Source organism: Acinonyx jubatus, chromosome B4 (assembly GCF_027475565.1).
Source record: "Acinonyx jubatus isolate Ajub_Pintada_27869175 chromosome B4, VMU_Ajub_asm_v1.0, whole genome shotgun sequence".
In the NCBI taxonomy this organism is placed as follows: Eukaryota; Metazoa; Chordata; class Mammalia; order Carnivora; family Felidae; genus Acinonyx; species Acinonyx jubatus.
In genome coordinates, this window is record NC_069387.1 from 67,186,828 (window position 1) to 67,211,495 (window position 24,668).

Here is a 24,668-nt window from a genome sequence, read left to right on the forward strand (position 1 = left end):
TTCTCTCAGCACCAAGAACAAGTGCTGGGCACAGGGTAGGCACTAAACAGGTATTCAGGCTGAATAGAGCTACAGTATTATCAAATCATATGTTACAATCTGGACTTCTCAAAGCCATGTTTCTGAGATGTGACCACAAAACGAACCCAAGATTTTAAGTTTTAAACATGTAAATATCAGGAAGCTTTTTTTCTTCAGTAACATAGGTTATGATTTGGGTACATGTCAAAGTGTCTTCAGATAATCTTTGCAAGGGTTCAGCTGAAGCTATTATGAAAAGAGTGGAATGGTAGGAATGAACTGGAAAGACAGTATTCATAACTTATTAAATTGACCTTTACATTTAAAGCTAGTAGGAAAGGAATGGGAAAAATAAAGAAATTCACTAGGCATTACAAACCCCTATAATAAACAAGTCCAAGGTTTCTTGGGAGAAGACATCAGTATTTGGAGCTTGAAAGTCATCTTGAACCATAGGATTTTTTTCTTCTTTCATATTATTCATTTTTAAATAATAAAAAAAGAGAAAAAAGATTATTTAAAATATAACTCACTCATTGAATCAAAATGCTAAATTTATATTTTACTTTGTTTAAAACATTGACCTAGCATTGGCACCAATGAATTTAGGCAATAACCAGAATGTAAGCTTTTTTGATTGGAAGTAAACATCAGTTAAGGATTTTCAATGAAATAGTCCATGAAAAATAATAGTTATCAGATAATATTTTCTCAAATGATAATTTCAAGGAAAATGTATACCATTGAGGAATTTAGTTTCACAGATATCTGACTTTCTGTAACTCCATATTAAGTAGAAAACAGTGAGCTCTTTTTCTGAGCAGATGTGCATTGATAGCTCAACTCTGTCACTGAGGAATTTGATACAAAATTTATCTGAAATTTCTGGACCTTGGTTCTCTTACCTGGAAAGGTGAGAGAGTAATCATGCCTCATAGAACTGTTGTGTGGAATGAAATCAAAACATTTAATGCCTTTCCCTGTTCTATGTCATTGGACATTTGAAGACAGTGATAGTGATGATAATGACAGTGATGAAAATGATAATGATAATATTGATAAGAATGATAACATTTGTTGAGCCTTTATGATGCTCAACAGCATTGGAGTTTAGAAATATTTGCGTAATAATTAGCGTAACCAGATTTGAACCTAGGTCTTACGTCTCCAAATAAATTTAAAATATTGGACATAAATCGCAAAATTATTGTTTCCAGTTGTTCTTTCTTAAAACCTTTTTGAGTTGTTGACACAGAACCTTGAATATCAAAGAGACCAGCATGAAAGCTTAAAAGAGAATGTCTGTAACATTTATTCTCCTGTAAGAAAATGCCCCTGTATAGGGGGTGGGGGGGAGTTTGACTGACTATAATGTGGTTATTGTTTCTATTCTAAAATATTATGGGAGAAGCCAATGGTTTAACAAGATAGATGATTGAGAAAACTAATACCCCAGTGCACTTCCTATAAAAATGTATTCAGGGACAAAGTTATACAGAAACAGAGAAAAAAAAGTAACACATTAAGAAAATAAAATAAAAACTGGAAAAGCCCGAAAAGTAAAATAAAAACTGGAAAAGTACCTGTGTGTTTGACCCCTTCTCAAGGTTAATTTCTTGATATTTCAAGTGAGAACTGTGAGCAGTTGAGTTTAAAAATAATCTCTTCCCTTGTGGTTTTAAAATGTATCTCAGTAGAGTGTTTAAGTTCTACTTATTTTTTCCTCTCGCCTAGTTAAAGAGCTCCCCACTCCTAACCTTAACGGTACAAGTTTTTCTGCAGTGTAGGAAAGGTGTATTAGAGCTTTGAGCTCCTGCCCAGAATCCGCAAAAGACTTAGTTTGTTCACCCAGCAGGTACAACACCCACTTAACTTAATGTAAACAAGCATAATATGCTATCAGGAATAATGAATGCAAAATCTCTTAACAAGTGAATTAGAGATTAATGCAAATAATCAGTTTCACAATTATCTTAAAAGATTATCAATCCTGAGTAATCTCAGTTTTTTAAAGGTTAATTGATTATAGTGAGCACATTTAGGAAGTACTAATATTTAGGAAGTACTTCATTTTCTTATTTTGGATCTTGATCTCCCCAAAGCAAAGTCTGACACACAGGTGTGGGAGAAGGTAGTGTTTTTGTTGTTGCTGTTGTTGATCCATTTGTTTTAATATGATCCTGGAGAGCAAAAAAATGAGGAAAAACAGAGTGAAGAGGAAAAGGGGAAGCTTGGATAGAAAGATGCATATCTTTTTGGCAAACCCTGTTGGCAACTGGTGCTCCATCTCTTGGAATCTTTGAGGACCTTTAGAATGTGGCTTAGAATTGCCCTACCTGGGATAAAAGGGGGAGCATTCATCCACTGCTGCCCCCCACTGGTTAAGGGTGGCCCCATCAGCATCACCTCCTCTCCCACTTCCGTGGACTGTGGGACAAGTTTCACATCGCAGCATCAAAGACATCCTGGGACTGAGAGTGCGAAGCCAGCAGCACTAGCATGGGTGAAATGCTTACTGGTCATGCTTAGGAGAAGTACCTAAGTGAAGCCTCCATAGAATTGGTTGGTCCCTGCACCAGTGGCTGGAATAAAAGAATTTTGAATAGCTCCCAAAAGGTGTAAGAATACGGATTGGAATGATTTATATTTTTGCTATTCCTTTCCCATAGAATATTCTAATAATCAAAGGAGTCTAAGATTTGGATAATATAGTTATTGTATATTTTTAGAGATTGAGCTTTTTTGTGTCACAGTTTTTCACTTAAATGACCATATTAACCGTTTCTCCTAAATACTGTATTAAATCTTTTACAAAAGAATCTTCACTTGTCACATGATTATGATTTTTTTTCCAGCAAATTCAGAACTGAAAGGACAGAACTTAGAAATCTGATCCAAAAGGTTACTGCAGGGGCGCCTGCATGAGTGGCTCAGTCAGTTAAGGATCTGATTCCAACTCTTGATTTCAGCTCAGGTCATGATCTCCTGGTTCGGGAGATCAAGCCCTACATCCACGAGCCTGTTTGGGATTCTCTCTCTCCCTCTGTCTCTCTCTTTCTTCCTCTTCCATGTTCTCTCTCTCTCTCTCTCTCTCTCTCTCTCTCTCTCCCTCTTTCTCTCAGTCAAAATACCTAAATAAACTTAAGAAAAAAGTTTACTGAAGTTGAAAATAATAAAATGGAGCAAACACAATTTTCAAAAGTGCTAAATATCTTCAGGCACTTCCATAATTGTAACATCCATTCCTTTTTTCTAAACCCCTTTGGAGAAAATGAGGTTTTAGAAAAGCCATTTTCCCTGCAAATTTCTTAAATTTTTCTGAGAAGGAATATAACTATATTGTCATTGTACAAAAGTATTATTAATGTAGCACACAATTTATGGAAAGTGTGATATTCTTCTGCTAAGGCTTTTTTCTTTTTAGCTTCCTAACACTTTTGTAAAGAGTAAGTATTCTTTGGGCAAAATGATATACTTAGATCTCTCCCTCAAAGATATTAGGGATTTTATGTGAAGTTATACATTTTGATTCCTTCATTTTTTTAATAAGATCTATGATGGCAAAGAACATGTATGCCTGGGTTCACTGCACTCCCAGCACCTTGCACAGTAAGTGGGACAAAGTGGGTACCTGATAAATATTTGTTCAATGAATGAAACAGTATCATACGTCAAATGTAGCCCTGTGCCCATAGTGTTGAAAATAAATAGTAAATACCCTGTCATCAAAGAGCTTATAATCTAGTTTAAGTGGAAAAAGACAAGTCATGAGGCAGTCTAATTAGTCATAATTGCCTAATAAGCACTATGATAGGTTTATGAGAGACAAAAGATGCTATGGGAATTATAGAAACATGTAGAGAAAGAGTGAAAATTGTATAATACCACAGCATTAAAAAGAAATGCATTATGTATTAATGCAGCATATGAAGATGAATTTATGGTTTACTATCCATAATTCAGGACCTACTATATGTATGTATGTGCATATGTATTTTCCAGTAGTGATAATCCCTTTCCACTAATTCATTCAGGCTCTCTTTTGGTCTCCCTAGTGATTAATCAAAAGCAACACATTTGTTCTGTTCCATGACTACAGGTTGCACCCTTCACTCCAAGCAATTTGTTGCAAATCGCTCATAAGTAATTTGCTCGGTGCTTCACCACATTGAGAAACTCAGTGAGATGATCAAGATGCAACAGCCCAAATTTATTATCTGTTTGGAAATGACGTGCATGGCCAGTGGCTAGTTCAGAGAAAAAAAAGATGATGCCATGCATTACATATATCTATCTATTATTTATTTTAGTATACTTTGAAAACATTGTAAGTTATATGTAAACATATAAAGAGATTATTAAATTAAATCATTTTGTCTCAGATGCTTTCATTTGTAAAGATTAACTAAACTGTGAAAAGTTCAAACAACTCTCCTGTTCTAAAACAAGGAAATCAAGGACTATTTGGCACTCTCAATAATTCTTTCTGCTCCCTAGTTAAAAAGGCACAGCTAAATTACTGCTTTAATTTATTGTGACTTATGTTTTTTTTTAATGTTTATTTTTGAGAAAGAGAGATAGAGCACGAGTCAGGGAGGGCAGAGAGAGAGAGGGAGACACAGAATCCGAAGCACGCTCCAGACTCTAAGCTGTCTATACAGAGCCCGGTGCAGGAGTTGAATTCACGAACCATGAGATCATGACCTGAGTGGAAGTCAGACGCTTCATTGACTGAACCACCCAGTCGCCCCTATTGTGAATTTTAATGGAGACTGACCACCACAGATCCCTGCTAAAGTTTGATGAATAAAGTCATTTGTCATTTTAGATATAGGTGCAAATAGTAAATTAAGGAAAGCTCTTTTCTTTTGTACTGCCAAAATGCCTCATGGAAATTTAAGTGAGAAGGCAGAAAAATTTTGTCACTTTAATTCCTCATAGTGTCTGTCTTTTAGAAATTACCTTTTTGATATCTATCTGGTTAAAAAGTTTCTCTTCTTTAAACTGGATGATAGAAAAGTTGTTAAAATTCAATGAAGATTTTAAAATGTGGTCCACATCTCAGTCAACAAGCATACATATAAAAATGCATCAACCTCATAGATTTCAGTTTTGATTGCTATAAAACATTCTAGATTTATTATGAAGATAATGTATACAGATGATCCTACTCAGGTTCTTGGCATTTCATTAGAATATAAATTTTCATTTTATTTCTCTTTAGTCAAGCATTAGAAGGAGGCCTTATGCATTATCTGATTCAAGTGCCCACTAAAATGTAGGCCATTGTCCTCCCAGATGAATGTACTCACTGCCTGAACCCTTTCAGAATCTGGAAACATCTTCTCGAGGAGGCTCCTCCCCTTAGCAGGTCTTTTGTCTGCCAACTGAGATCTGCCTCTGGAGACACTGGATACAATTCTAGTTCCTTGGTTCTGAGGCCATCCTTCTGGTCAGATGACAGGAAATGCCAAGGAGATCCTATCAAAACCATTAGAAAAAGTATTGCTGACATGAGAAAAATGAGTACTAGAAAACAAAATAAAAACATTGCAAAGGAAACAAATTAGCAACTTAGTAACTAGGCTTTGTTCTGAAATGTGATCATTCTACATATAAACCTTACTTTGTTACCAAGTGAATTGGAACCATCTAGTTCCATTTTATAATGGTTTCATTTGATTTATGTAAATGAATTATTCAAGATTATATAAATATTAGATACTATTGTCTAGGCACTTTGCTTAATTGTGAAATTAAATTTTCATTTATTTTATGGCCAGGGAATCTAAAATATATAAAATATCAACACATTTATAAGGAAATTTGCTCCTTTTTATTTATACCTTAGATACAGGAATTTCTAACCAATAAAATAGTCTCATTAGAAGGATGGAAATTATAATTTCCAATTTTTACTTAAACTTTAAGAGACAAGGAAGAGTGTCATTGGTACATTGGTTGGTACAAGTAATCATTTTTTTAAACTAATGTTTATTTTTTGAGAGAGAGAGAGACAAAGTGTGAGTGGGAGATGGGCAGAGAGAGAGGGAGACACAGAATCTGAATCAGGCTCCAGGCTCTGAGCTGTCAGCACAGAGCTTCGGGGCGGGTGGTGGGGGGAGGCTTGAACTCATGAACCCTGAGATCATGACCTGAACCGAATTTAGATGCTTAACGGACTGAGCCACCCAGGTGCCCCACAAGTAATCATTTCTAATCACAACATGGATAACATTTTTAAAAATAAATTGATTTTCATAATAAATAATTTCCTCAACTAATTAAACTCTTAAGCCCATTTCTTTGATAGCTGGCAAAAATATAGCTTCAAAGGGAATATTTTTTCATACATATTTCTAAAATGAACTAGCAGAAACTTATTACACTCGCATGTTCTAGGCAATATAATAAATTTTTATAAAACAAAGTTGTATTTCCTGTCAAACTGTTTTATCAGTGACCCATGATGCATTTGATATTATACAAACAGAAATAAAACAGTAAATAAATGATAAAAATTATTGTGGAAATACGTCCAAACAGAAACCAGTGTTATATTTTGAAGGTAAATCATATGAAGAGGTTTTTGGTTTCTTCTTCTTCATCTTTTTTTGTTGTTGTTGTTGTTAGAGTGATACTATTTCAGGCCATGAGGTGAGCCCTTGATTTCTTTGACATCTTTAATAGATCTACATTATGTGCCTTGCCATATTCTAAGACCAATAGAAGTATAAGTAGCATTAAGTAACATTTGAGTATATGACACTCAGCCAACATCATAGGTGTCAGAGCCAAGTGAAAAGGATTTTCACCACTGAGTCATGACAACATCTTCCTCAATTTGAATGTTTGCAGATTCGGTATTGGGCTGCCCATGACAAAGAAGCAGCTGCACACAGAGTTCAAGTCACCAGCCAAGAGTACTCGGCCAGGCTGGAGAACCTTCTGCCCGACACCCAGTACTTTGTGGAAGTCAGGGCCTGCAATAGTGCAGGGTGTGGGCCTCCCAGTGACATGATTGAGACCTTCACCAAGAAAGCACGTGAGTCAACATTTGCATTTAGACTCATCAAAAACTACCAATCCATTCGGTCATGATGCAAGTTACATTTGAGAGAAATTTACTACCTAGCAGTCTTAGCGCATTCCATTTTAAATTTTATCTTTTACAGCCATCCGAGGTTTAAAACAAAAACAAACAAAAAATCATTGCTAGTTATTGTAGGTGATGAAAACATGTGGAGGATGACTTCACCCATTTAATGTTCCACTATAGAAATAATATTACAGAACCTCCATTTGTAAATTTTGTATCACTAGATAATCAATTTGTATTCTCTGTTACTATTTTTAACATTGTTTTTATAGGACTGCATAAATAGCATATAGCATGAGAAAATTAAAATTGTTTCTTCTCTATACTTTTTTTATATAAACCTTCATCACTGCATAGTGCAAATGTGAGGTAAATGTTGTAGCATTATGTTTCATCTCTTATTACCATATGTTCTGTTGTTTATACAACAAGACAGCCCATCCTGCTTAAGTCTTCTAGTCGTTCTCAGCTCTCTGGGTTCACTTTGATATCTCCTTCTTGAACCCATGTTGAATATATAGAAGAATAGAATTTATATTCAAGTTTCTAGAGAGATTTGCAAGAATTTAAAGACAAGAATACTACTGGTGTTTGGAAATTTATGAAATTCACTTGGGGTAAGGTAACTGAACATGGTGATAGGATACCAGACTTTGGTATCAGCCATGGGCTTCAGATATGTATTTTCCACTTACTAAATGTGTGCCAGTAGACAAATTACCTCCCACCTTTAAGCCTTAGTTTTCTAATTTGTAAGAGCAGCGTCCATTCCTTTGTCCTTTTTTCCATTTATTCATCAGAAGTATGCTATGTGTCTACTATCTCTGTTCTAGCCATTGAGAATACAGAAGGGATCCAACCAGACCCAGAGCCTCTTCTTAGAAGATTTACAACCTAATGGAAGGACATGAAAACAAAACAAAACAAAACAAAACAAAACAAAACAAAGAACTGACAAATCAATATGAATGATAATATCAGTTGACAGGGCAATAAAATGAATAAACATAATAAAATAGAAAGTGACATGGATGGAAATGAATTCCAATTGAGTGGTCAAGAAAAGCTTCTTTGATAAGATGCCATTTGAGTCATATATATATGAATATATGAATCATAAGAAGGACCTACTATGACAACTGGCAGGGAGGGGACGATTTCAGGTAGAGAAAGTAATTAGGGTAAAGCCTAAGGGTGGGAATAGTTTGGTATGCCATAAGTGTAGAAAGGCCAGTTGGGCAAGGATGTAGGCTAGAAGTGAGAAGGAGGAAGTATGCTGGTGTTGAAATACGAAGAGTCTTGTAGTTGTAGGTCCTGCTAGGGATTAGAGTTTTTTCTAAGTCTGTTGAGAGCCATTGGGAGATTTTAAGGCAGAGAGGGATAGTTAACTTATGCTTGAAAAAAATCATTCTGGCTTCTGGATGGACAATGGGTGGTGGTGGAGTAGGGGTAAAAACAAAAGAACCAATTAGGGGACGGTTTTAGATGTCAAGGAGAGAAGTGATGATGGCCAGAACTAAGTGATAATGGATATAAAGAGAAGTGGAAAATTTTCTACAGAAAGAGTTGACAACTTGGTGCTGATTTGGATGTTGGCATGGATGGAATGGAAGACTGAGTACTGTACTTTTGATTCAGAAACTGAGGATTCAGTTGTATCATTTGCCAAAGATGGGAAAGACCCATAGAGACGCAGATTTGGGAGAACATGGCAAATGTTCCATCTTGATTACATTTGAGAAGTCTTGTAGAGATTCTAATACAGGCAATTGGACACATATGTCTAGAGGCCAAGAGAAAGCATACACCTGAAATAAAATTTTGACTTCTTATAGCCATACAACCAGATATAAATTTTAGGAAAGATTCATAGATCAGAGAAGGGTTCTCAGGATCAAGTCCTAGGTCATGCCAACATCTAGAAATTAGGCAGAGGACAGGAGCTGGCACAGGATGGTTAATGACAAGGAGCATCCGGAGAGGTGGAAGGACACCTGAATGTTAAGAGATCATGAATTTAAGAAAAGAATGAGATTCAGAAAGGGGTTAGAAGGTCAATTCTGTAGAATGCTACAAAGATATTAAGTCTGAAAAGAGTAAAACATGACATTATTTGGCCAACTGGAGGTAATTGATGGCTTTAAAAGCAGCAGTTACAAAAGACTGGTGGAGAAAGAAACCCAAGAAAAAGGAGAAGATAATAAAAGATAGTTATATTACCTACCTCACAGGGTCAAGGGTACATTAAATGAACCCATGGATATAAAGTGCTTAGTATAGTGCCTGTTATGTAGTAAGCACTCATCAAAATTAGCTATTGTTGCCACATCATTATCATCACTGACTCAAGGCTGTTTGCAAAACTCAAGTTGGATATGGTGGCTGTCACTTGCGTATTATTACTTTCCACAGCTCCGAGCCAGCCCCCAAGGATCATCAGTTCCATAAGATCTGGTTCACGCTATATAATCACCTGGGATCATGTGGTAGCACTATCAAATGAATCTACAGTGACAGGATATAAGGTATGTAAAAGATTACTGGGTTTTTCCCCACACAGGCTTTATTCCTATAAAGAGTGATTGATGTTTGGACTTGACTGATGTTTATTTCACCAAAACCCTTTCAGCTTTCTTATTCTAGCTGTATAGAGGAATCAGATGACATCATACTGTGATAAATTTTGAAATGAGAAAAGATCTTCAGTGAATTCTATGAAAATTCTATGTCAAGTGAGCAAGATAGGTACAATAACTGCTTTAAAGAATAGAGTTGTTAAAGTAATCAGTGCATAAATCCATTTTTGTTTGGCAATGATTAAGATAGCGTTGCCTGGCACACAGTAAACTTGACTATATTGAGTTGCATACCATAAATGAACCAAAAAAAGATTATTTCCATATATTCTATCACACATTTTTTATTGGACACCAGACTTTGGGAATAATATTAAAAAATTTAATTCTGAGCATTTTTTTAAGACTACTTCAAAATGTTCAAAGAGCCCTCATTTTTATACCTATTCCATAAAACACACACACACACACACACACACACACACACACACACACACACATTTTTGCCTCTATGTTAGGTCAGAAAAAAAAAGTCAGATGCTTAAGGCATTTTCTCTTGGATCACCCTAAAATAATAGATGAAATCAATTTCTGTGAATTAAAAATAACAATTTTTTTCTAGCTAGTATTAAACAGCTTCCTGGGATTTTTTATTATTATTAATAAAAGTGTAAGCATTTTTATTTTGGTTTTAGTGTTTTGGCATTGGCTCATTATTACCACTTTATTAAATATACATATTTTGGGACTTTTTCAGGTTCTCTATAGACCCGATGGCCAGCATGATGGCAAGCTGTATTCAACTCATAAACACTCCATAGAAGTTCCAATCCCCAGGGATGGAGAGTATGTTGTAGAGGTTCGTGCACACAGTGATGGAGGAGATGGAGTAGTGTCTCAAGTCAAAATTTCAGGTAAGCCAGTCATTTAAGACACATCTCCATTAATTACTTGTATATTTGTAGGCCATATGGATTCTCAAGAGTAAAGGTAGGATTGGTATGCACACCAGTATCAGTGTTTTCCTAAGGAAATCTGAAGTGTCAAGGATGTCCTAAAACTTGGCATTTCTTCCCTTATAAGTCACAAAAGTAACTTTGCAACATACTGCATACTTTTTGATTACTATCTGGGTGACAAAGCATATTTCAAGTACCATAATGCAGGTATGGTAATAGCACTGTGTGGTAACAGATGGTAGCCACACTTATGGTGAGCCTAGCATTACATCTAGACTTGTTGCATCACTATGTAGTACACCTGTAACATTGTATGTCAACTATAGTTCAATGGAAAGAAATACCACAATGCATTAAAATTTTACGTAATAATAGACCATTAAATACTAATATCCGAAATTTATCAAAAATAAATTCACGGGGTGCCTGGGTGGCTCAGTCGGTTGAGCCTGTGACTTTGGCTCAGGTCATGATCTCACAGCTCATGAGTTCGAGCCCCGCATTGGGCTCTGTGCTGGCAGCTCAGAGCCTGGAGCCTGTTTCAGATTCTGTGTCTCCCTCTCTCTCTTACCCTCCCTGGTTCATGTTCTGTCTGTCTCTGTCTCAAAAATAAATAAACATTAAAAAAAAATAAAAAAAAGAAATTCACTGGACTACTATTAATACTTTTCTAACTCCTTTTTCTTTGTCCTATGTATATTAATATAGTAATAGAAAGACACTATAACTAGATGGAAGCTCCTTCCTTTACTATCTCTCTCTGTGTCTCAGCGTTTGTGTCCTTATTCTGCAAACTGTATTTCTCACAGCACTGGGAAATCCAAAATAAATACTTGAGGCAGTGACTTCATCTCTTGTGTGGACTTGTACAACACTATTATTTAAATTTTGATAATTTTTTCTCATCCTGCATGCTATAGATTAATTATAATGAATTAAATGATGTTAATTTGAGAGCTTTATGAGTCTCTGAAACACTGCAAGATGCTAAATTAAAGACAGGGATCACTGATTTAGAAAAAAACGATAATTTATAGCTAAATAGATTCATGTATTTGGTGAATAGTGCCATTCTAGAATTTTCTCATTTAAGTTTGGATTTATTTGCAAATTGTTTAAATAGGTTTTCCCATGCATTTAATTTATGTTGATTTTTTTGTTTAGACATTATTATTGTGTTTCTTTAGAAAATTTGTAAATTGCCAAAATTTGAAAATAAAAAAGTCATATTCCAAACACTCTAAATTAGCTACAATTAGTGTTCAGTATGTGTGTGTGTATGTATATTTATATATTTATATTTTATATAAATTATATAATTATTATATATTATATATATAATATATTTACAATATATAATCTTATAAATTATATATTTATTATTTATATATTTATATTTATATATAATTTTGCATTTTTGCTTCTGTTGAATGTATAATGGTATATCCTACTTTTATGAATCATGTTACACAAACAGTCCCCATGTCATTCAAAATGTTGTAAATTTCACTTAACATTATACATATTCTCTCAAATGTATAAGATGTATCTACCCATTTTGGTTTCCACTATAATAAATAATTCTATTTTGAATACATTTTTATAAATTAATCTTTCTGCGGGTTAAATTGAAATAATTTGATAAAGTATTTTACTTTTATATTGCCAAATTAAAATATATTTATTTATTTTCCTGTTGTCATTGTATATAAGTGCATTTCCCATTGCATTGCCCCAACATTAGTTTTCCTTTTAGTCATTACTAATGATAGGAGAAGATGGCATGTTTTTATTTTTAAAATATTTTCTAATTTCTGAACTTTGCTAGCACACACTTTGAGTGGTTTCACACTCAGCAGGGCTGTTCCACAAAGGAAATCAGAGGGAAATGAGCACTTTATTTTGAGGGTAGTAAAGTGCAAAAGAACCCAGTAAATCGATTTGAAAACCAACCTTCCTTGTTAAGAAGCCTGCCATACCCCACTGCTGCTCTCTTTATTTCCTTACCCTTCATTTTTCATCGCTGATGTGAAGCAAAACCCAAAAGCTTCTGGGGTTGAAACTACAGAAGTTTGTAGCTGGAGATGCCGTAGCAGTGAACTGCCTCAGCATAGTGATAACTAGTGATGTGCAGGTAGATGTTAAACAACAGACTGTCTTAGGGTGAGGGGAAGCCCTGGCTTTATAGTTTGCTAATTTCTGTGGTGTAAATATTTCCATCATGTCTGATTTCAAACTTCCCACATGACATCACTAAATGTGGAGCTACGATGAAATGCTGAGCAGCACACCATTATGCATATGTGGTGGTAGCCACCACACAGATGCAGAGGAATAACCTCAAGAGCATTGATGATATTAAAATGCAGTAACATAGGGGCACGTGGGTAGCTCAGTCGGTTAAGCATCCAACTTGAGTTTTGGCTCAGGTCATGATCTCACGGTTTGTGGGTTTGAGCCCCACATTGGGCTCTGTGCACAAAGCCTGCTTAAGATTCTCTCTATCCCCCTCTCTCTCTCTCTCAAAATAAACTGATAAAAATTTTTTGTAATGCCAGAACAGGGGCGCCTGGGTGACTCAGTCCGTTCAGCGTCTGACTTCAGCTCAGGTCATGATCTCAGAGTCAGTGAGTTTGATCCCCGTGTCGGGCTCTGTACTGACACTCAGAGCCTGTACCCCGCTTCAGATCGTGTCTCCCTCTCTCTCTGCCCCCTCCCCTCCATTTGTGTTCTGTCTCTCTCAAAAATAAATAAACATTCAAAGACTATTATTAAAAATGCAGTAAGGAATTAGGAAGTGATGAGTTTTGAGAATTTACTACCTTGTTTTAAACTTCCTCATTTACTTAAGAAATTTAAATATTTCAATTTTAATAACAATATTTTTAACCACTTGCTCATCAATTTTCTAAATAATTAACAATCGGTTCTTGGGAGGTGGCAGAGACCCCATGCTGCGCACCACGGGCACACCCTGACACTAGTGTGAACAGCCCGCATACAGAAGGCACAGAGCAAGCTATTTTTAGAAACCTCAAGTGAATAATTTCCTTTTTCTGCCAACTAACGGGCAATGTTCTTATTAAGGCAGAATTTCTGTTATTTATTTCTTATTCTAGCCATGACTCTATGAAGAAACTCCACAATTAACAGTAGGAAATGTCAGATGTTTGGTGGGTCGTCCCATTCTAAAATTTTCTTAAGTTAGATTCATTTGCAAATTGTTTACCTTATTTGTAATGAAAGAAGCATGTGAATGTAAATGAAAATTTTAGGCTTTCTTGTGAATGTAAAAGACTCCTCATACTTTCCTTTGTTTCTGTTTTCATGACTAAAATATGATGCCAGGAATAGAGTACATTGCTATGTTTTAATGTTTATATAAGCATTATGCTATTCATTTATTTATTCATTCAAGAAATATACATGAAATGCCTACATTATGTCCAGGCACAGTTCATATATATATATATTTTTTTTTTTTCTAATGTTTATTTTTGAGAGAGAGAGAGAGAACATGAGCGAGGTCAGGGCAGAGCAAGAGGGGACAGTGGATCTATCAGCACAGAGCCTGTTGTGGGGCTTGAACTCATGAACCATGAGATCATAACCTGAGTCACAGTCAGATACTCAACCAACTGAACCACCAGGTGCCCCCACAGTTCATATATTTAAAATGTGCTACTATATATATATATATCATATCTTATATATATGTGTGTGTGTGTATATATATATATATATATATATATATATATATATATATATATCATATCCCTCTTCTTCCACATCACTGTCACCCCTTGATGGCCCTACTGTGACTCTAACAATTTTCTTGGCTTCCAATTTTGGCCTTGTACAGTCCATTCCCTATGCAGCTGCCAGAGGGATCTTTTTATACTTAAATCAAATCATGCAACTCTCCTTTTAAAAAGACTTCCCACAGGATAAAATCTAAATTCCTTACCATGGCCTATAGTGCTCTATAATAATCTGGCCAAACTCTCTTATCTCGATTAAGTGATTTCATCTTTGTTCCATGACCTTCTTTCTCTTCGTGAACATACATCAATGTTACCCTTACTTTGAAACATCTGTACTTGTTCCTGCTGCTGCCTGAATTCTCTGAATCTTGTCATGGTAGGTTCATTTTTGTCATTTTTGTTTCTGCTCGGATGTCACCTCCTCAGAGGAGACTTGTATGACCACCAATTTAAGATAGCCCCTACTCTACCTCTATATCTTATCACATCACTCTTTTATTTTATTCATAATATTTATAACTACTCAAAGTTACCTCATGTATTAATTTATGCTGTTTATCATCTATCTCCATCCTTACTTGAATGTAAATCTCCATGGGAACAAGCTCTTATCTGACTTATTCAACCTTTGAATCCCCAGTACTTCGGGGACACATCTGGCACAAAACAGGGTTTTAACAAATACTTGCTAAATGAAGTTAGTATTTCTGCATAGAGTAAAATTTAGTTATAAGAATAACTTGGATAACTTAAATTATGATTTATATTTCCAGAATGTTGATACACTTCTCTCCCTTAGGCACATGGTTTGTATTATGCCATGTGCTAATTCACAGTTTGGTTCTTACAAAGCTTAAGACTTCATATGAGAGATAGTCTAGAAAATTTATTTGACATGGTAACTTGCATCTCTGCTTCTCTCTGACCTGAACACTGGTACTGCTGTCTTAATACGTTATTCCCCATTAGATGTTTACAGTTCACATCTAGGCAAATGTAACACCACAAATGTTTCATCACAAATGTACTATCTCTAAGAAATTCTATATTGTCTCTTAAGAATCTTTTGTTTTTGTACATCATTAGTAGTTAAATTAAGAATGTGCTAATAGTTACAAAATACTTTGAATGTAAATTTTAATAAGCTAGTTTGGCTTGTTACATATTCACTATAAATTTTAGAATATAGATTATCAAGGATCTGTGGCCATAAATAAATATCCACAGAGAAGTACGTATTTACTTATTTATGTGTGAATGTGCATATTTTGAGCTTTTATTTTTCTTTTTAGTTTTAGTAAAAGATACCTTAGTCAAATCAAAGAAGACTTTTAAGGGCATTTTAGAGGCCAGACTTCTTCCTAAGGGCAATCCATAATCATTTGAAAACTTCAAGGAGGTAGGAATAACAGGATCAGTTGTTTATACTTGAAAAATCACTTTGGTGATTGTGGAAAATGTATATAGTAGGGAAGAAAGATTTAAGGAGTAGAATTACAAGGTGATCATTATAGAATGATTAGAAGATGATAACGGTCTGTCCTGGAAAGAGGGCAGTGGTCAGTCAGGTCTAGGGTAGGTTCTAAAAGAACAAGACATCTTTTCCATTTGATTTAAAGTTGTTGTATATTCATCTTGTTGATTTTGTATCTCCTAATAAATCTGTAGTTTATTCTGATGTTGCCATAGATGATGCAAACTCAAAATTTAACCTACTACTTTTGGCAACTCCTAAGTTACTAAGTTAAACTGTATAACAAAAGCCACTAACTTAAACACTGATGAAAAACGCATTTTGTTTTCTCACTTTGTCCTTATCTTTCCACTAGCAGCAGAGGAAGGACTAGGAAACTGTTCTCTAGATACAATCTTTAGATGTTAACTCTGTTACTCACATGCCCCCTTCTCTACTACCTAAGTTATTAGTACATTGTAAAAGGAACAAGAAGGTAGTTGGGATGTTTAGATTTAATTCATACATTATGAAATTAAAATGTTATGTTGATTTCATCACTGTTTCAGTATAAGAATTTCAAAATCCAAAATTATTTTGAGCATCTAATCTTGTACAGTAGTCCATATGACAGGAGGAGAGGGTAGTATACATGATGGGCTTAGAATTACTGTATCTTGCCTTCTTTAATGATAGGCTACTATATAATTTAGTGACCTCCCCCCAAATCTGTAACGTTGTAAATGTCCTGCATTATTTGGGACAAATAGATTGCCATGAATAAATTATATACTAAGATGAGAAATTGGAATGGTATATCATATGAGAGTTGAATGCCATTCTTATAAGTTCATCATCATAACTTTAAAAGCTTGTATTTGTGATTATGGCATAATCAAATATTATTATTTAGGAAAGGCTATCTCTCCAACAAATAGTTTGTCTTCCTTTGCTAAGTTCTGTGTGGGATCAATTTGAGAGTTCAAGTGGACCAATCCAGCCTTTGTATTTCTAGGCTGACAAACAGCTTACATTTTAAATTACCTTGGAGTGCCTGGGTGACTCAGTAGGTTGAGCATCCAACTTTGGTTCACATCATGATCTCACAGTTTGTGGGTTTGAGCCCCTCATTGGGCTCTGTGGTTACAGCTCAGAGCCTGGACCCTGCTTCAGATTCTGTCTCCCTCTCTGCCCCTCCCCACTCATGCTCTGTCTCTCTTTCTCTCTGTCTCAAAAATAAATAAAGCATTAAGAAATTTTTAATTGCCTCTAAAGTATAGATTCCTTTCACTAACTTTGAATTATGACTATCCACTTAAAACCTTTTCTGACATCTCAGCTGTACATAACACTCCTACTTTCATAACAATCATGAAATGGAGGGAAAACTATCTGAACAAAATAATATTTTGTGTGTCTCTGCATTTGACTTCAAGATAGCGCTTCTGCATCTAAACTAACTCGGGTTTTTCTGGATCTTCTCCAAGGTTTCTTTTAGCTACTAGTAAGTTAACACAACAGTCCAAATATATTATTTTCTTCATTTATTTAGACTTAGAAATAATTTAGTTGGGAAACTCCCCAGTGGAATGCATTATAAGAATAGAAACAAAAACTAAAAATAATCCTCCAAGATTTACTTATAACCAAAATAATTTTAGTTTATGAAGGATGGTCTTAGTCTATGAGGCTGTACTTTAGTATTAGAATGTGCAAATAATTTTTTCCTTTGATAAATAAAACTTAGTATTAAAACATTACATATTTTCATAATACTTTTGTTCTCCAGAAAATTGATTCATTTAATATACATCTACCAAACACCTACAATGTGTCAGGCATTCTACTTTGTTATTGGTTACAATAATTAACAAGCCCTCCTGAAGCTTACATTCTAGAGGTTATCAGGAGAATAAAGGACTAACACCAAAAATAAAATCCATTTTTATGTATGTTTAAGGATTTATAAGAAAAAAATCAGTGGCTAATTTAGAGAATAAAGGAAGTAGAACTGGTTTGAATACGATGATCAGGTCAAGCCCTAACTAGGTGATGTCTGGTATGAAATTTAAAGGAAAGGAACTAGCCATACCACAAAAGTAGGAATGAGAGTCATAGGTGCAGGGAGTGCAGGAAAGAGCCCGCCATGTTCAAGGAGCTGAAAGGAGGCCAGGGTGACTGGTGAGTAGCAGTGGGGGTTGTGCTGGAGACAGCATAGGGGAAAACACCGTGAAAGGCCTGGCCTTGACTGCATCTCAGACTCATATCAGACCATTTTTTCGCTCATTCCAACTCCCATCGCCCCATCCTTGAAGCCTTCCATCAGAAGTCCGCACTTTATTCTGGGGGGAATATCAGTGTGTTTTCAGAGATGAGTGATGCAACCTGATCAAAGACCATTTTTGTTGTAGTGTAGACAGTATATTGATGTGGAGCAAAGGGGAGTTGGTAAAGAAGAGAGCAAGTCTGACAGCCCATCAGCGTAGGTAGATTTCCTTCCAGAAAGAATCATTTTATAAGATAACAAGTCTGTTACTCCTCTGAGATGCAAAGCAAACTACAAGACCTTTTCTAGGACAAATGATTAAAGAATGTGTACGGAGACATTATATATGCTTCAGAGGGAGAAAATGTACACTTTAGAAGGTTTTCTGTATGAATTATCAAAATATGTGAAATTTAGTGATAAAAAAGATAAGAAAAGCAAAAAAGATTCATAAAGTTGCTGGAGGAAAATGTCTACATCATCTTGTTTGACTCTTTTCCAAGCATTGGAATTCTCTGCAGGACATTCATGGCTTTTTCTCTCTCAACCTCAGTTCAAACACTATCTGTGATGGGGAGCCAGTTCATCCATTTTACAAGCAGCCCTTAGACTTATCAATAACCTTAATCAATAGATTATGGATCTCTGATCAATGCTATAGTAGTTGAACTAGTTTCTGATAAAATCTACCTCATAGGATCAACCCATAGCTTTCTATGAAGTTCTTTCTTTTCTGTCTTCTTTCAGTGAAAGAGGTTTCATCTTTGAGGAAAGATGAAACATCTCTGGATATTTTAATCAAGTATTGAATTAGATTCTTAAAAGAGAGAATAAAACCTTTTATAAGAGTTGTTAGAATGTCTGCTGGCTTTAAGCAAAATAAGAAATTGCAGTGGAAAGGAGCCCCTGTTGGTGGTCCATCTGCCTGCAGCTCCCAAGTGAGGGAACCACAGGAGAAGCTGTGAGGGCACTGGCACCACCGGAACCTTGGGCACCATCGAGGCCCAGAGCCCTGCCCACTGCTGCAAAAGCAGCAGGGGCTTCTGCTTTTCTGGGCCCTTCCACATCCCACCCCTTCTGTGTGCCTCTCATTGGCAAGAGCATCTAGGAATGTAGTTCTCACCTTTTTATCCCAGGGATAGGCAGAAGGACATAGTGACCACCAGAAATGCTGCTGCAAATCCAAGAAAAAATGTAGCATACTTTCTCCAAAACTAAGTAGCTTTGCATGATAACCATCAAAACTGACAAGAAAAACCCAGCCAAACCTGGCTTTTTAGGATATGTTAAATGAAATTAGAGAAAAGAAGTAAAATTGCTCTTAACTTCTAAATTGATTTCATGTTATAGAAATCCGTGTTAGAAACACTATTAAAAATATAGGGCGAGAAAACCCGTAGCTATCGAGGCTGCATTATAAATATATCTAAAAGGGAGACTTACCTAAGATATAGAAAATAATGATTAATATCACTTGATCACCAACAATCACAGATAACAATGTGGCAACTATATTTAGTTATTCTGTATATTTTCTTTTTAATTTTTTTTGATGTTTGTTTCTGAGGCAGAGAGAGACAGAGCATGAGTGGGGGAGGAACAGAGAGAGAGGGTGACACAGAATCTGAAGCTGGCTCTAGGCTCTGAGCTGTCAGTACAGAGCCCAACGTGGGGCTCAAACTCACAGACCGCGAGATCATGACATGAGCCAAAGTTGGACGCTCAACCAACTGAGCCACCCAGGCGCCCCTCTGTATTTTCTTTTACAGTGTTATAATAACATCATAATGGACAACATTGTATATAAATCTTTTTTCAAAATTTCAAAAGATTCTTACAAGTAGAATACTGGATTAGAAGGCAGAACCTTTCAAACACTTGGCAAATATTTGATAATTGCCAAATTGCTATCTAAACAGTAATGCCTATATTTTATCATTAAACAATTTTTACTAGCATTTCAATATTCAAAAATTCTTGGTTAATTGGGCAAAAATATGATCTCATAATTTTTATTATTTTTAACTACTATTGAGGTGAATACATTAATATGTTTAATAGCTACTTATATTTTTATTTCTAAGAAGTTCTGTTTATGTTTTTTTCTCTGTTTAACATTAACAATTTTCCTTAAAATTTTATGCTTATTTTGTAAAGCAATGTAATTAGCATTTTCATACCCTATTTGTAGCAAATATTTTTTCAAGTTTGCATTTCAAAGTCATTGATGCTAGATCAATATGGTTCACTTATGTGCAAAATAATGAATTCTCATCTTAAAAACCTTCAAATATTTAGTGCATACAAACAAGCCATAGAATAATAGATATGATTTAAGTCCACTTCTATGAAATCCAAAAGCAAAAAATAATGAAGCAATGTTTAAAGAGGTATGTAAGTGACATGTAAAACTTCCCCCCAAAAGAGAAAATGCTTAACACAAAATTCAGTACCATGTTGCCTTGTGAGGGGGCAGAGGGCAATCAGGAAGAGGCTTATAGGATGGTGACAATGTTATTTCTTTGCCTGGCTGTTAAGTATGCAAGTGCTCTGTTGTTGTTGTTGTTGTTTTTGTTAAATTATATTTTTAAAAGTAGTAATTTACATAATTTATTTCAAAGTTGTAGAAGTTAAAAGAGGATTGACAAAGTTGACGAATAAGAAAGTTTATTGAATCTGAAATTTTAGAGGTGTCTATTACCTTGCTAGAGCTACCATAACAAAGTTCCACAGACTGAGTGGTTTAAACAATAATTCACTTTCTCACAGCTCTGAAGGCTAGAAGTCTGAGGTCAAAATGTCAGCAGGGTTTGCTTCCTTGGATTATAGACAGCTGTCTTCCCCCTATCTTCATGGGGTCTTCCCTCTGTATGTTTGTGTCCTGAGTTTTTCTTCTTATAAGAACACCAGTCATATTGGATTAGAGCTGACCCTAATGACCTTACTTTAACTTAATTACCTCTTTAAAGACTATCTCTGAATACAGTCACATTCTGAGGTACTGAGGGTTAGGGCCTCAACATGGGAATTTGAAGGGACAAAATTCATCCCATAACAAAGTTACTGGTAATTTCTGGTAATTTCAAGAGAAAATCTTCCATAAAATACTGTGGGTGAAGGTCTTATTTCTTTCTCTAAGCCAACCTCCCAGAGCTTACATTCTAAAGAGAGGAGGCAAGATCAATCAGTCAACATATAACAACAGATAGTGATAATACCTGAAGAAGAAAGTAAACCAGAAGAAGGTAGGTAAATAGTGATGGAAGATAGCTAGGGCCTACATTTTCAATGAGTGGGAGGAACAGCTTGCTCTGATGAGATAACACTGGAAAAGAGAACCATATGAGGTGAGGGAAAGGTCCATGTGGTTATCTGAAGGAAAAGTATTCCTATTGGAACAATATAAAGCTTTATTCTAGGAGTGCCTTTGGCTGTTCAAGGAACAGCAAGGAGACCAGTGTTACTGGGACTGAGCAAGGCGTGGGGAGAGTAGACACAATTATGGTGGAGAAGTAGTTGGAACCTGAATCATAACAAGGTTTACAGGTCCTGGTTAAAGACTGGATTTTACTCTAAATGTGATGAGAAGCCATTGAAGCATTTTAAGATGGGAAATGGCATGATCAGATTTATATTTTACAAGTCTTATTTTATCTGTTCTTTGGAACGAAGTAGAAATCTCATAAATGGTGGACCAGAAATCTCTGTGAATCTCTAGAAACAGGGAGAGTGGTTACAAACCAAAAGGTGACAGTCTAAGCTAGAGATGAAATCAGCTTTGACTAGTGTGGTCATAGTAGAAGTGAGAAGTACAGTCAGGATTTACTTGGACGAAGACCCAACAATATGTTCTGATGATTTGATAAGGGATGTGAAAGAGGATTTGGCATGACTCTAAGAATTTAGATTAGGCAACAGAATCATCTAGTGAAATGGCCAACAGAATCATCTACTAAAAATAGATGACTGGAGAAAAGGAGGAAGAGCTCAAATTTTGATGTGCTAGTTCATGCTATGTCCATCAGTCATCCAGATGGAGATAGATTTAAAAAAAAAAAAAAGGAAAAGAATCATCTAGCAAAACTGAGAGACCAGCTGAGGTCAAATAACAAATTTGTCAGAGAACCAAGTGGCATAATTATATAACTATCTGCAATTCATACCAGCCTGGATACAGAGAAAGCAGATGGTTGTTGACATCACCCAAATTTGGCAACTTGCATGGTTAATGTAGTAGGAGATAAGGGAAACAAGGATTCATTACTTTTAGTTGAATAATTTAAGTAGCTGAGCAGAGAGTTTGTATCTATTAAAATATTTTCAGCTGTCTATAACAAACCCTCAACTCTAAATTGCTTAAGAAATAGGTGGCTATTAGGCCTTAGTGAAATCAGTGTCTCAAAAATGTAATCAAGGCCATTCCCTCCCAGCATCTTACATCTCCACCAGAGGGGTCTCAGAACCGGGTGTATTTAAGGCTGATTCTCTCTGTGGTTATAGTATGGCTGTAGCAAAGCTAGGAATTAGTGCACGCAGACTCTATAATGTCCAAGGAAGAAGGGGTATGCCTCTGTCAAAGCTCCATCTTAAATGAAGGACCTTTACCAGAGACTCTCTGAAAATCTTTTCCATATTGTCTCAAATTGGTTTTACTAAACTGGTAAAATGGCATTTCCACGAATGCTCAAAGTGATCAAGATTTAATTCAGATGGGGATGGTGAAAATTTCTTCAAGGAGTGAACATCTGAGCAAAAAACTGGAGAGTATATTGGCAAGGAAACAGAAAAAGATTTCTACTTCATATTAAAAGTTAGATAACAAGATGAATAATGAGGTAAATAACTAAAATAAATAAATGAGGATATAGAAAAATGAAGAAGGGAAAACTGGGTCAAAGAGCAACTTCATAAAAGTGCAACAGAAGGACAAAAAGTTATAGGAAAGATACAAAGTTAGCTTCAAAAATAGACAATTTAGGCAGGATTATTTTTACTGAGGTAATAAGGAATGGTAATCACATGTGAATTTTTAGATTAAAACAAGGATTAATAATGTTGAACAAGTTACCAAGGATTATGTCCATAAACTGAGAGAAGTCCGATCTAAAGTCAGTAACTGTTAAAGAATATTTGGATGGGTAAACAGAAATGTTCAAGGAAGAGTTTAAGGAATTACTGCTGTAGGAAAATTGTAACTATTTTTGCTTTGTTTTGTAGTTTAGATTATATATTCTGCAATACTCAAACCTATGAGACAATCCCTTTCCCTCAAAGACTGCATTTGGTGATGTTTTCTAAATTTAAAAAGTTGAACTAGGAGGTTAGAATCTGAAAAGAACATTGCTAATGGAACCTAGCATGTTTAGGGACTCCTAAATAAAGTAAGTGTTCTCAAAAAAGGAGTTGTAAATTAAAGGAATTTATCATTTTTGAAGAATGTAATTACACGGAAGAAGTTTCAGAAAATGAAGCAGTTGTACTAAGGGAGATATCTTCATTCAAAGATGAACTTTCCTGAATTTGGGGTATCAGCAAAATTCCACTTTTATTAAATAGTTCTCTATTTTCATCTTGTTTTCATAATTCCAAACTCTGTGGAATACAAAGTTCCAACAAATTTTATTTTGTGTCAATACATTGATCATGAGAAAATGAATAATCTTTTGCAATGGCATGTCTTATATGTATAATTTTAATTATTAGTAAGCTCAATTTTGCACATTTATGAATGTTGGTTCATTAGTGGCATAAAAATTACAGTAAGATTCTCTATTCTCTATACACAAATGGAGTGAAAATATTCTATAATCCTAAGGAAGAAATATTAGGATATATGTACACCCCCTCAAGTCATAGGATGTTGCTTTATATTTTCTCCTTAAATAAGAGCAACAAATAAGTGAATTAAAATAATTATGTTATCTTTGACATATACATCAACCATCAAAACACCATTTCAAAATTAATTTCCTTTGAAACATTATAGGCTATGTTGAAATTTGTAACCCTTTCAGGAAAATATAAAGATAATTATCTGTGCTGAGAAAGAGAGTTGACTTTAAATTTTCACTCTGTGGTTTTGATATTTGCCCACAGTAACACAAATTTTAAAACTACTTAGAAAAGAAAATGAGTTGGTCATTGTTAAAATTGAATCCCTGGAAATTTCTCACAAATAGAACTGGAAACCTTTAATGCTATAATAAGAAGGAATATGAAACACTTAAACTGGAAAGTGATATATCAACATATTAAAATGGTCCATTTAATACTACTTTAGGGACCAGCTTTAGTGATTTATGAAAGGAATGTTTGGGTCTCAAAGTCCTTCCCAAAGTTAGGTAAGGCTAGAAGTCAGCCCCCTCAGTAGATTATTCACAGTATGAAAGCAATTCAGTGAAGCAAAAGACATTCCAGAGGCACTTTTTACAGACACCTTCTGCAAAATGAGCCAGACCAAGAGGAAATAAATCGTTTAGAACATATTACAAAAGTATGTATTTCTCCCGCCACTTGTCTTTCTTCAGTAA

General features: G+C 35.2%; 1 protein-coding gene across 4 annotated transcripts in view; it reads left to right on the forward strand.

Moving 5' to 3' along the window:
* The window catches only part of CNTN1 (contactin 1), a 362,215-nt gene that overhangs the window by 306,727 nt on the left and 30,820 nt on the right, over positions 1 to 24,668 (forward strand). For all 4 annotated transcript variants that reach the window (XM_015085046.3, XM_053226129.1, XM_027035908.2 and 1 more), the window contains 3 exons: positions 6,880 to 7,066; positions 9,533 to 9,645; positions 10,454 to 10,610. In XM_015085046.3, the coding sequence (XP_014940532.1) occupies positions 6,880 to 7,066; positions 9,533 to 9,645; positions 10,454 to 10,610 (457 nt within the window). The remainder of the gene's footprint in view (positions 1 to 6,879; positions 7,067 to 9,532; positions 9,646 to 10,453; positions 10,611 to 24,668) is intronic.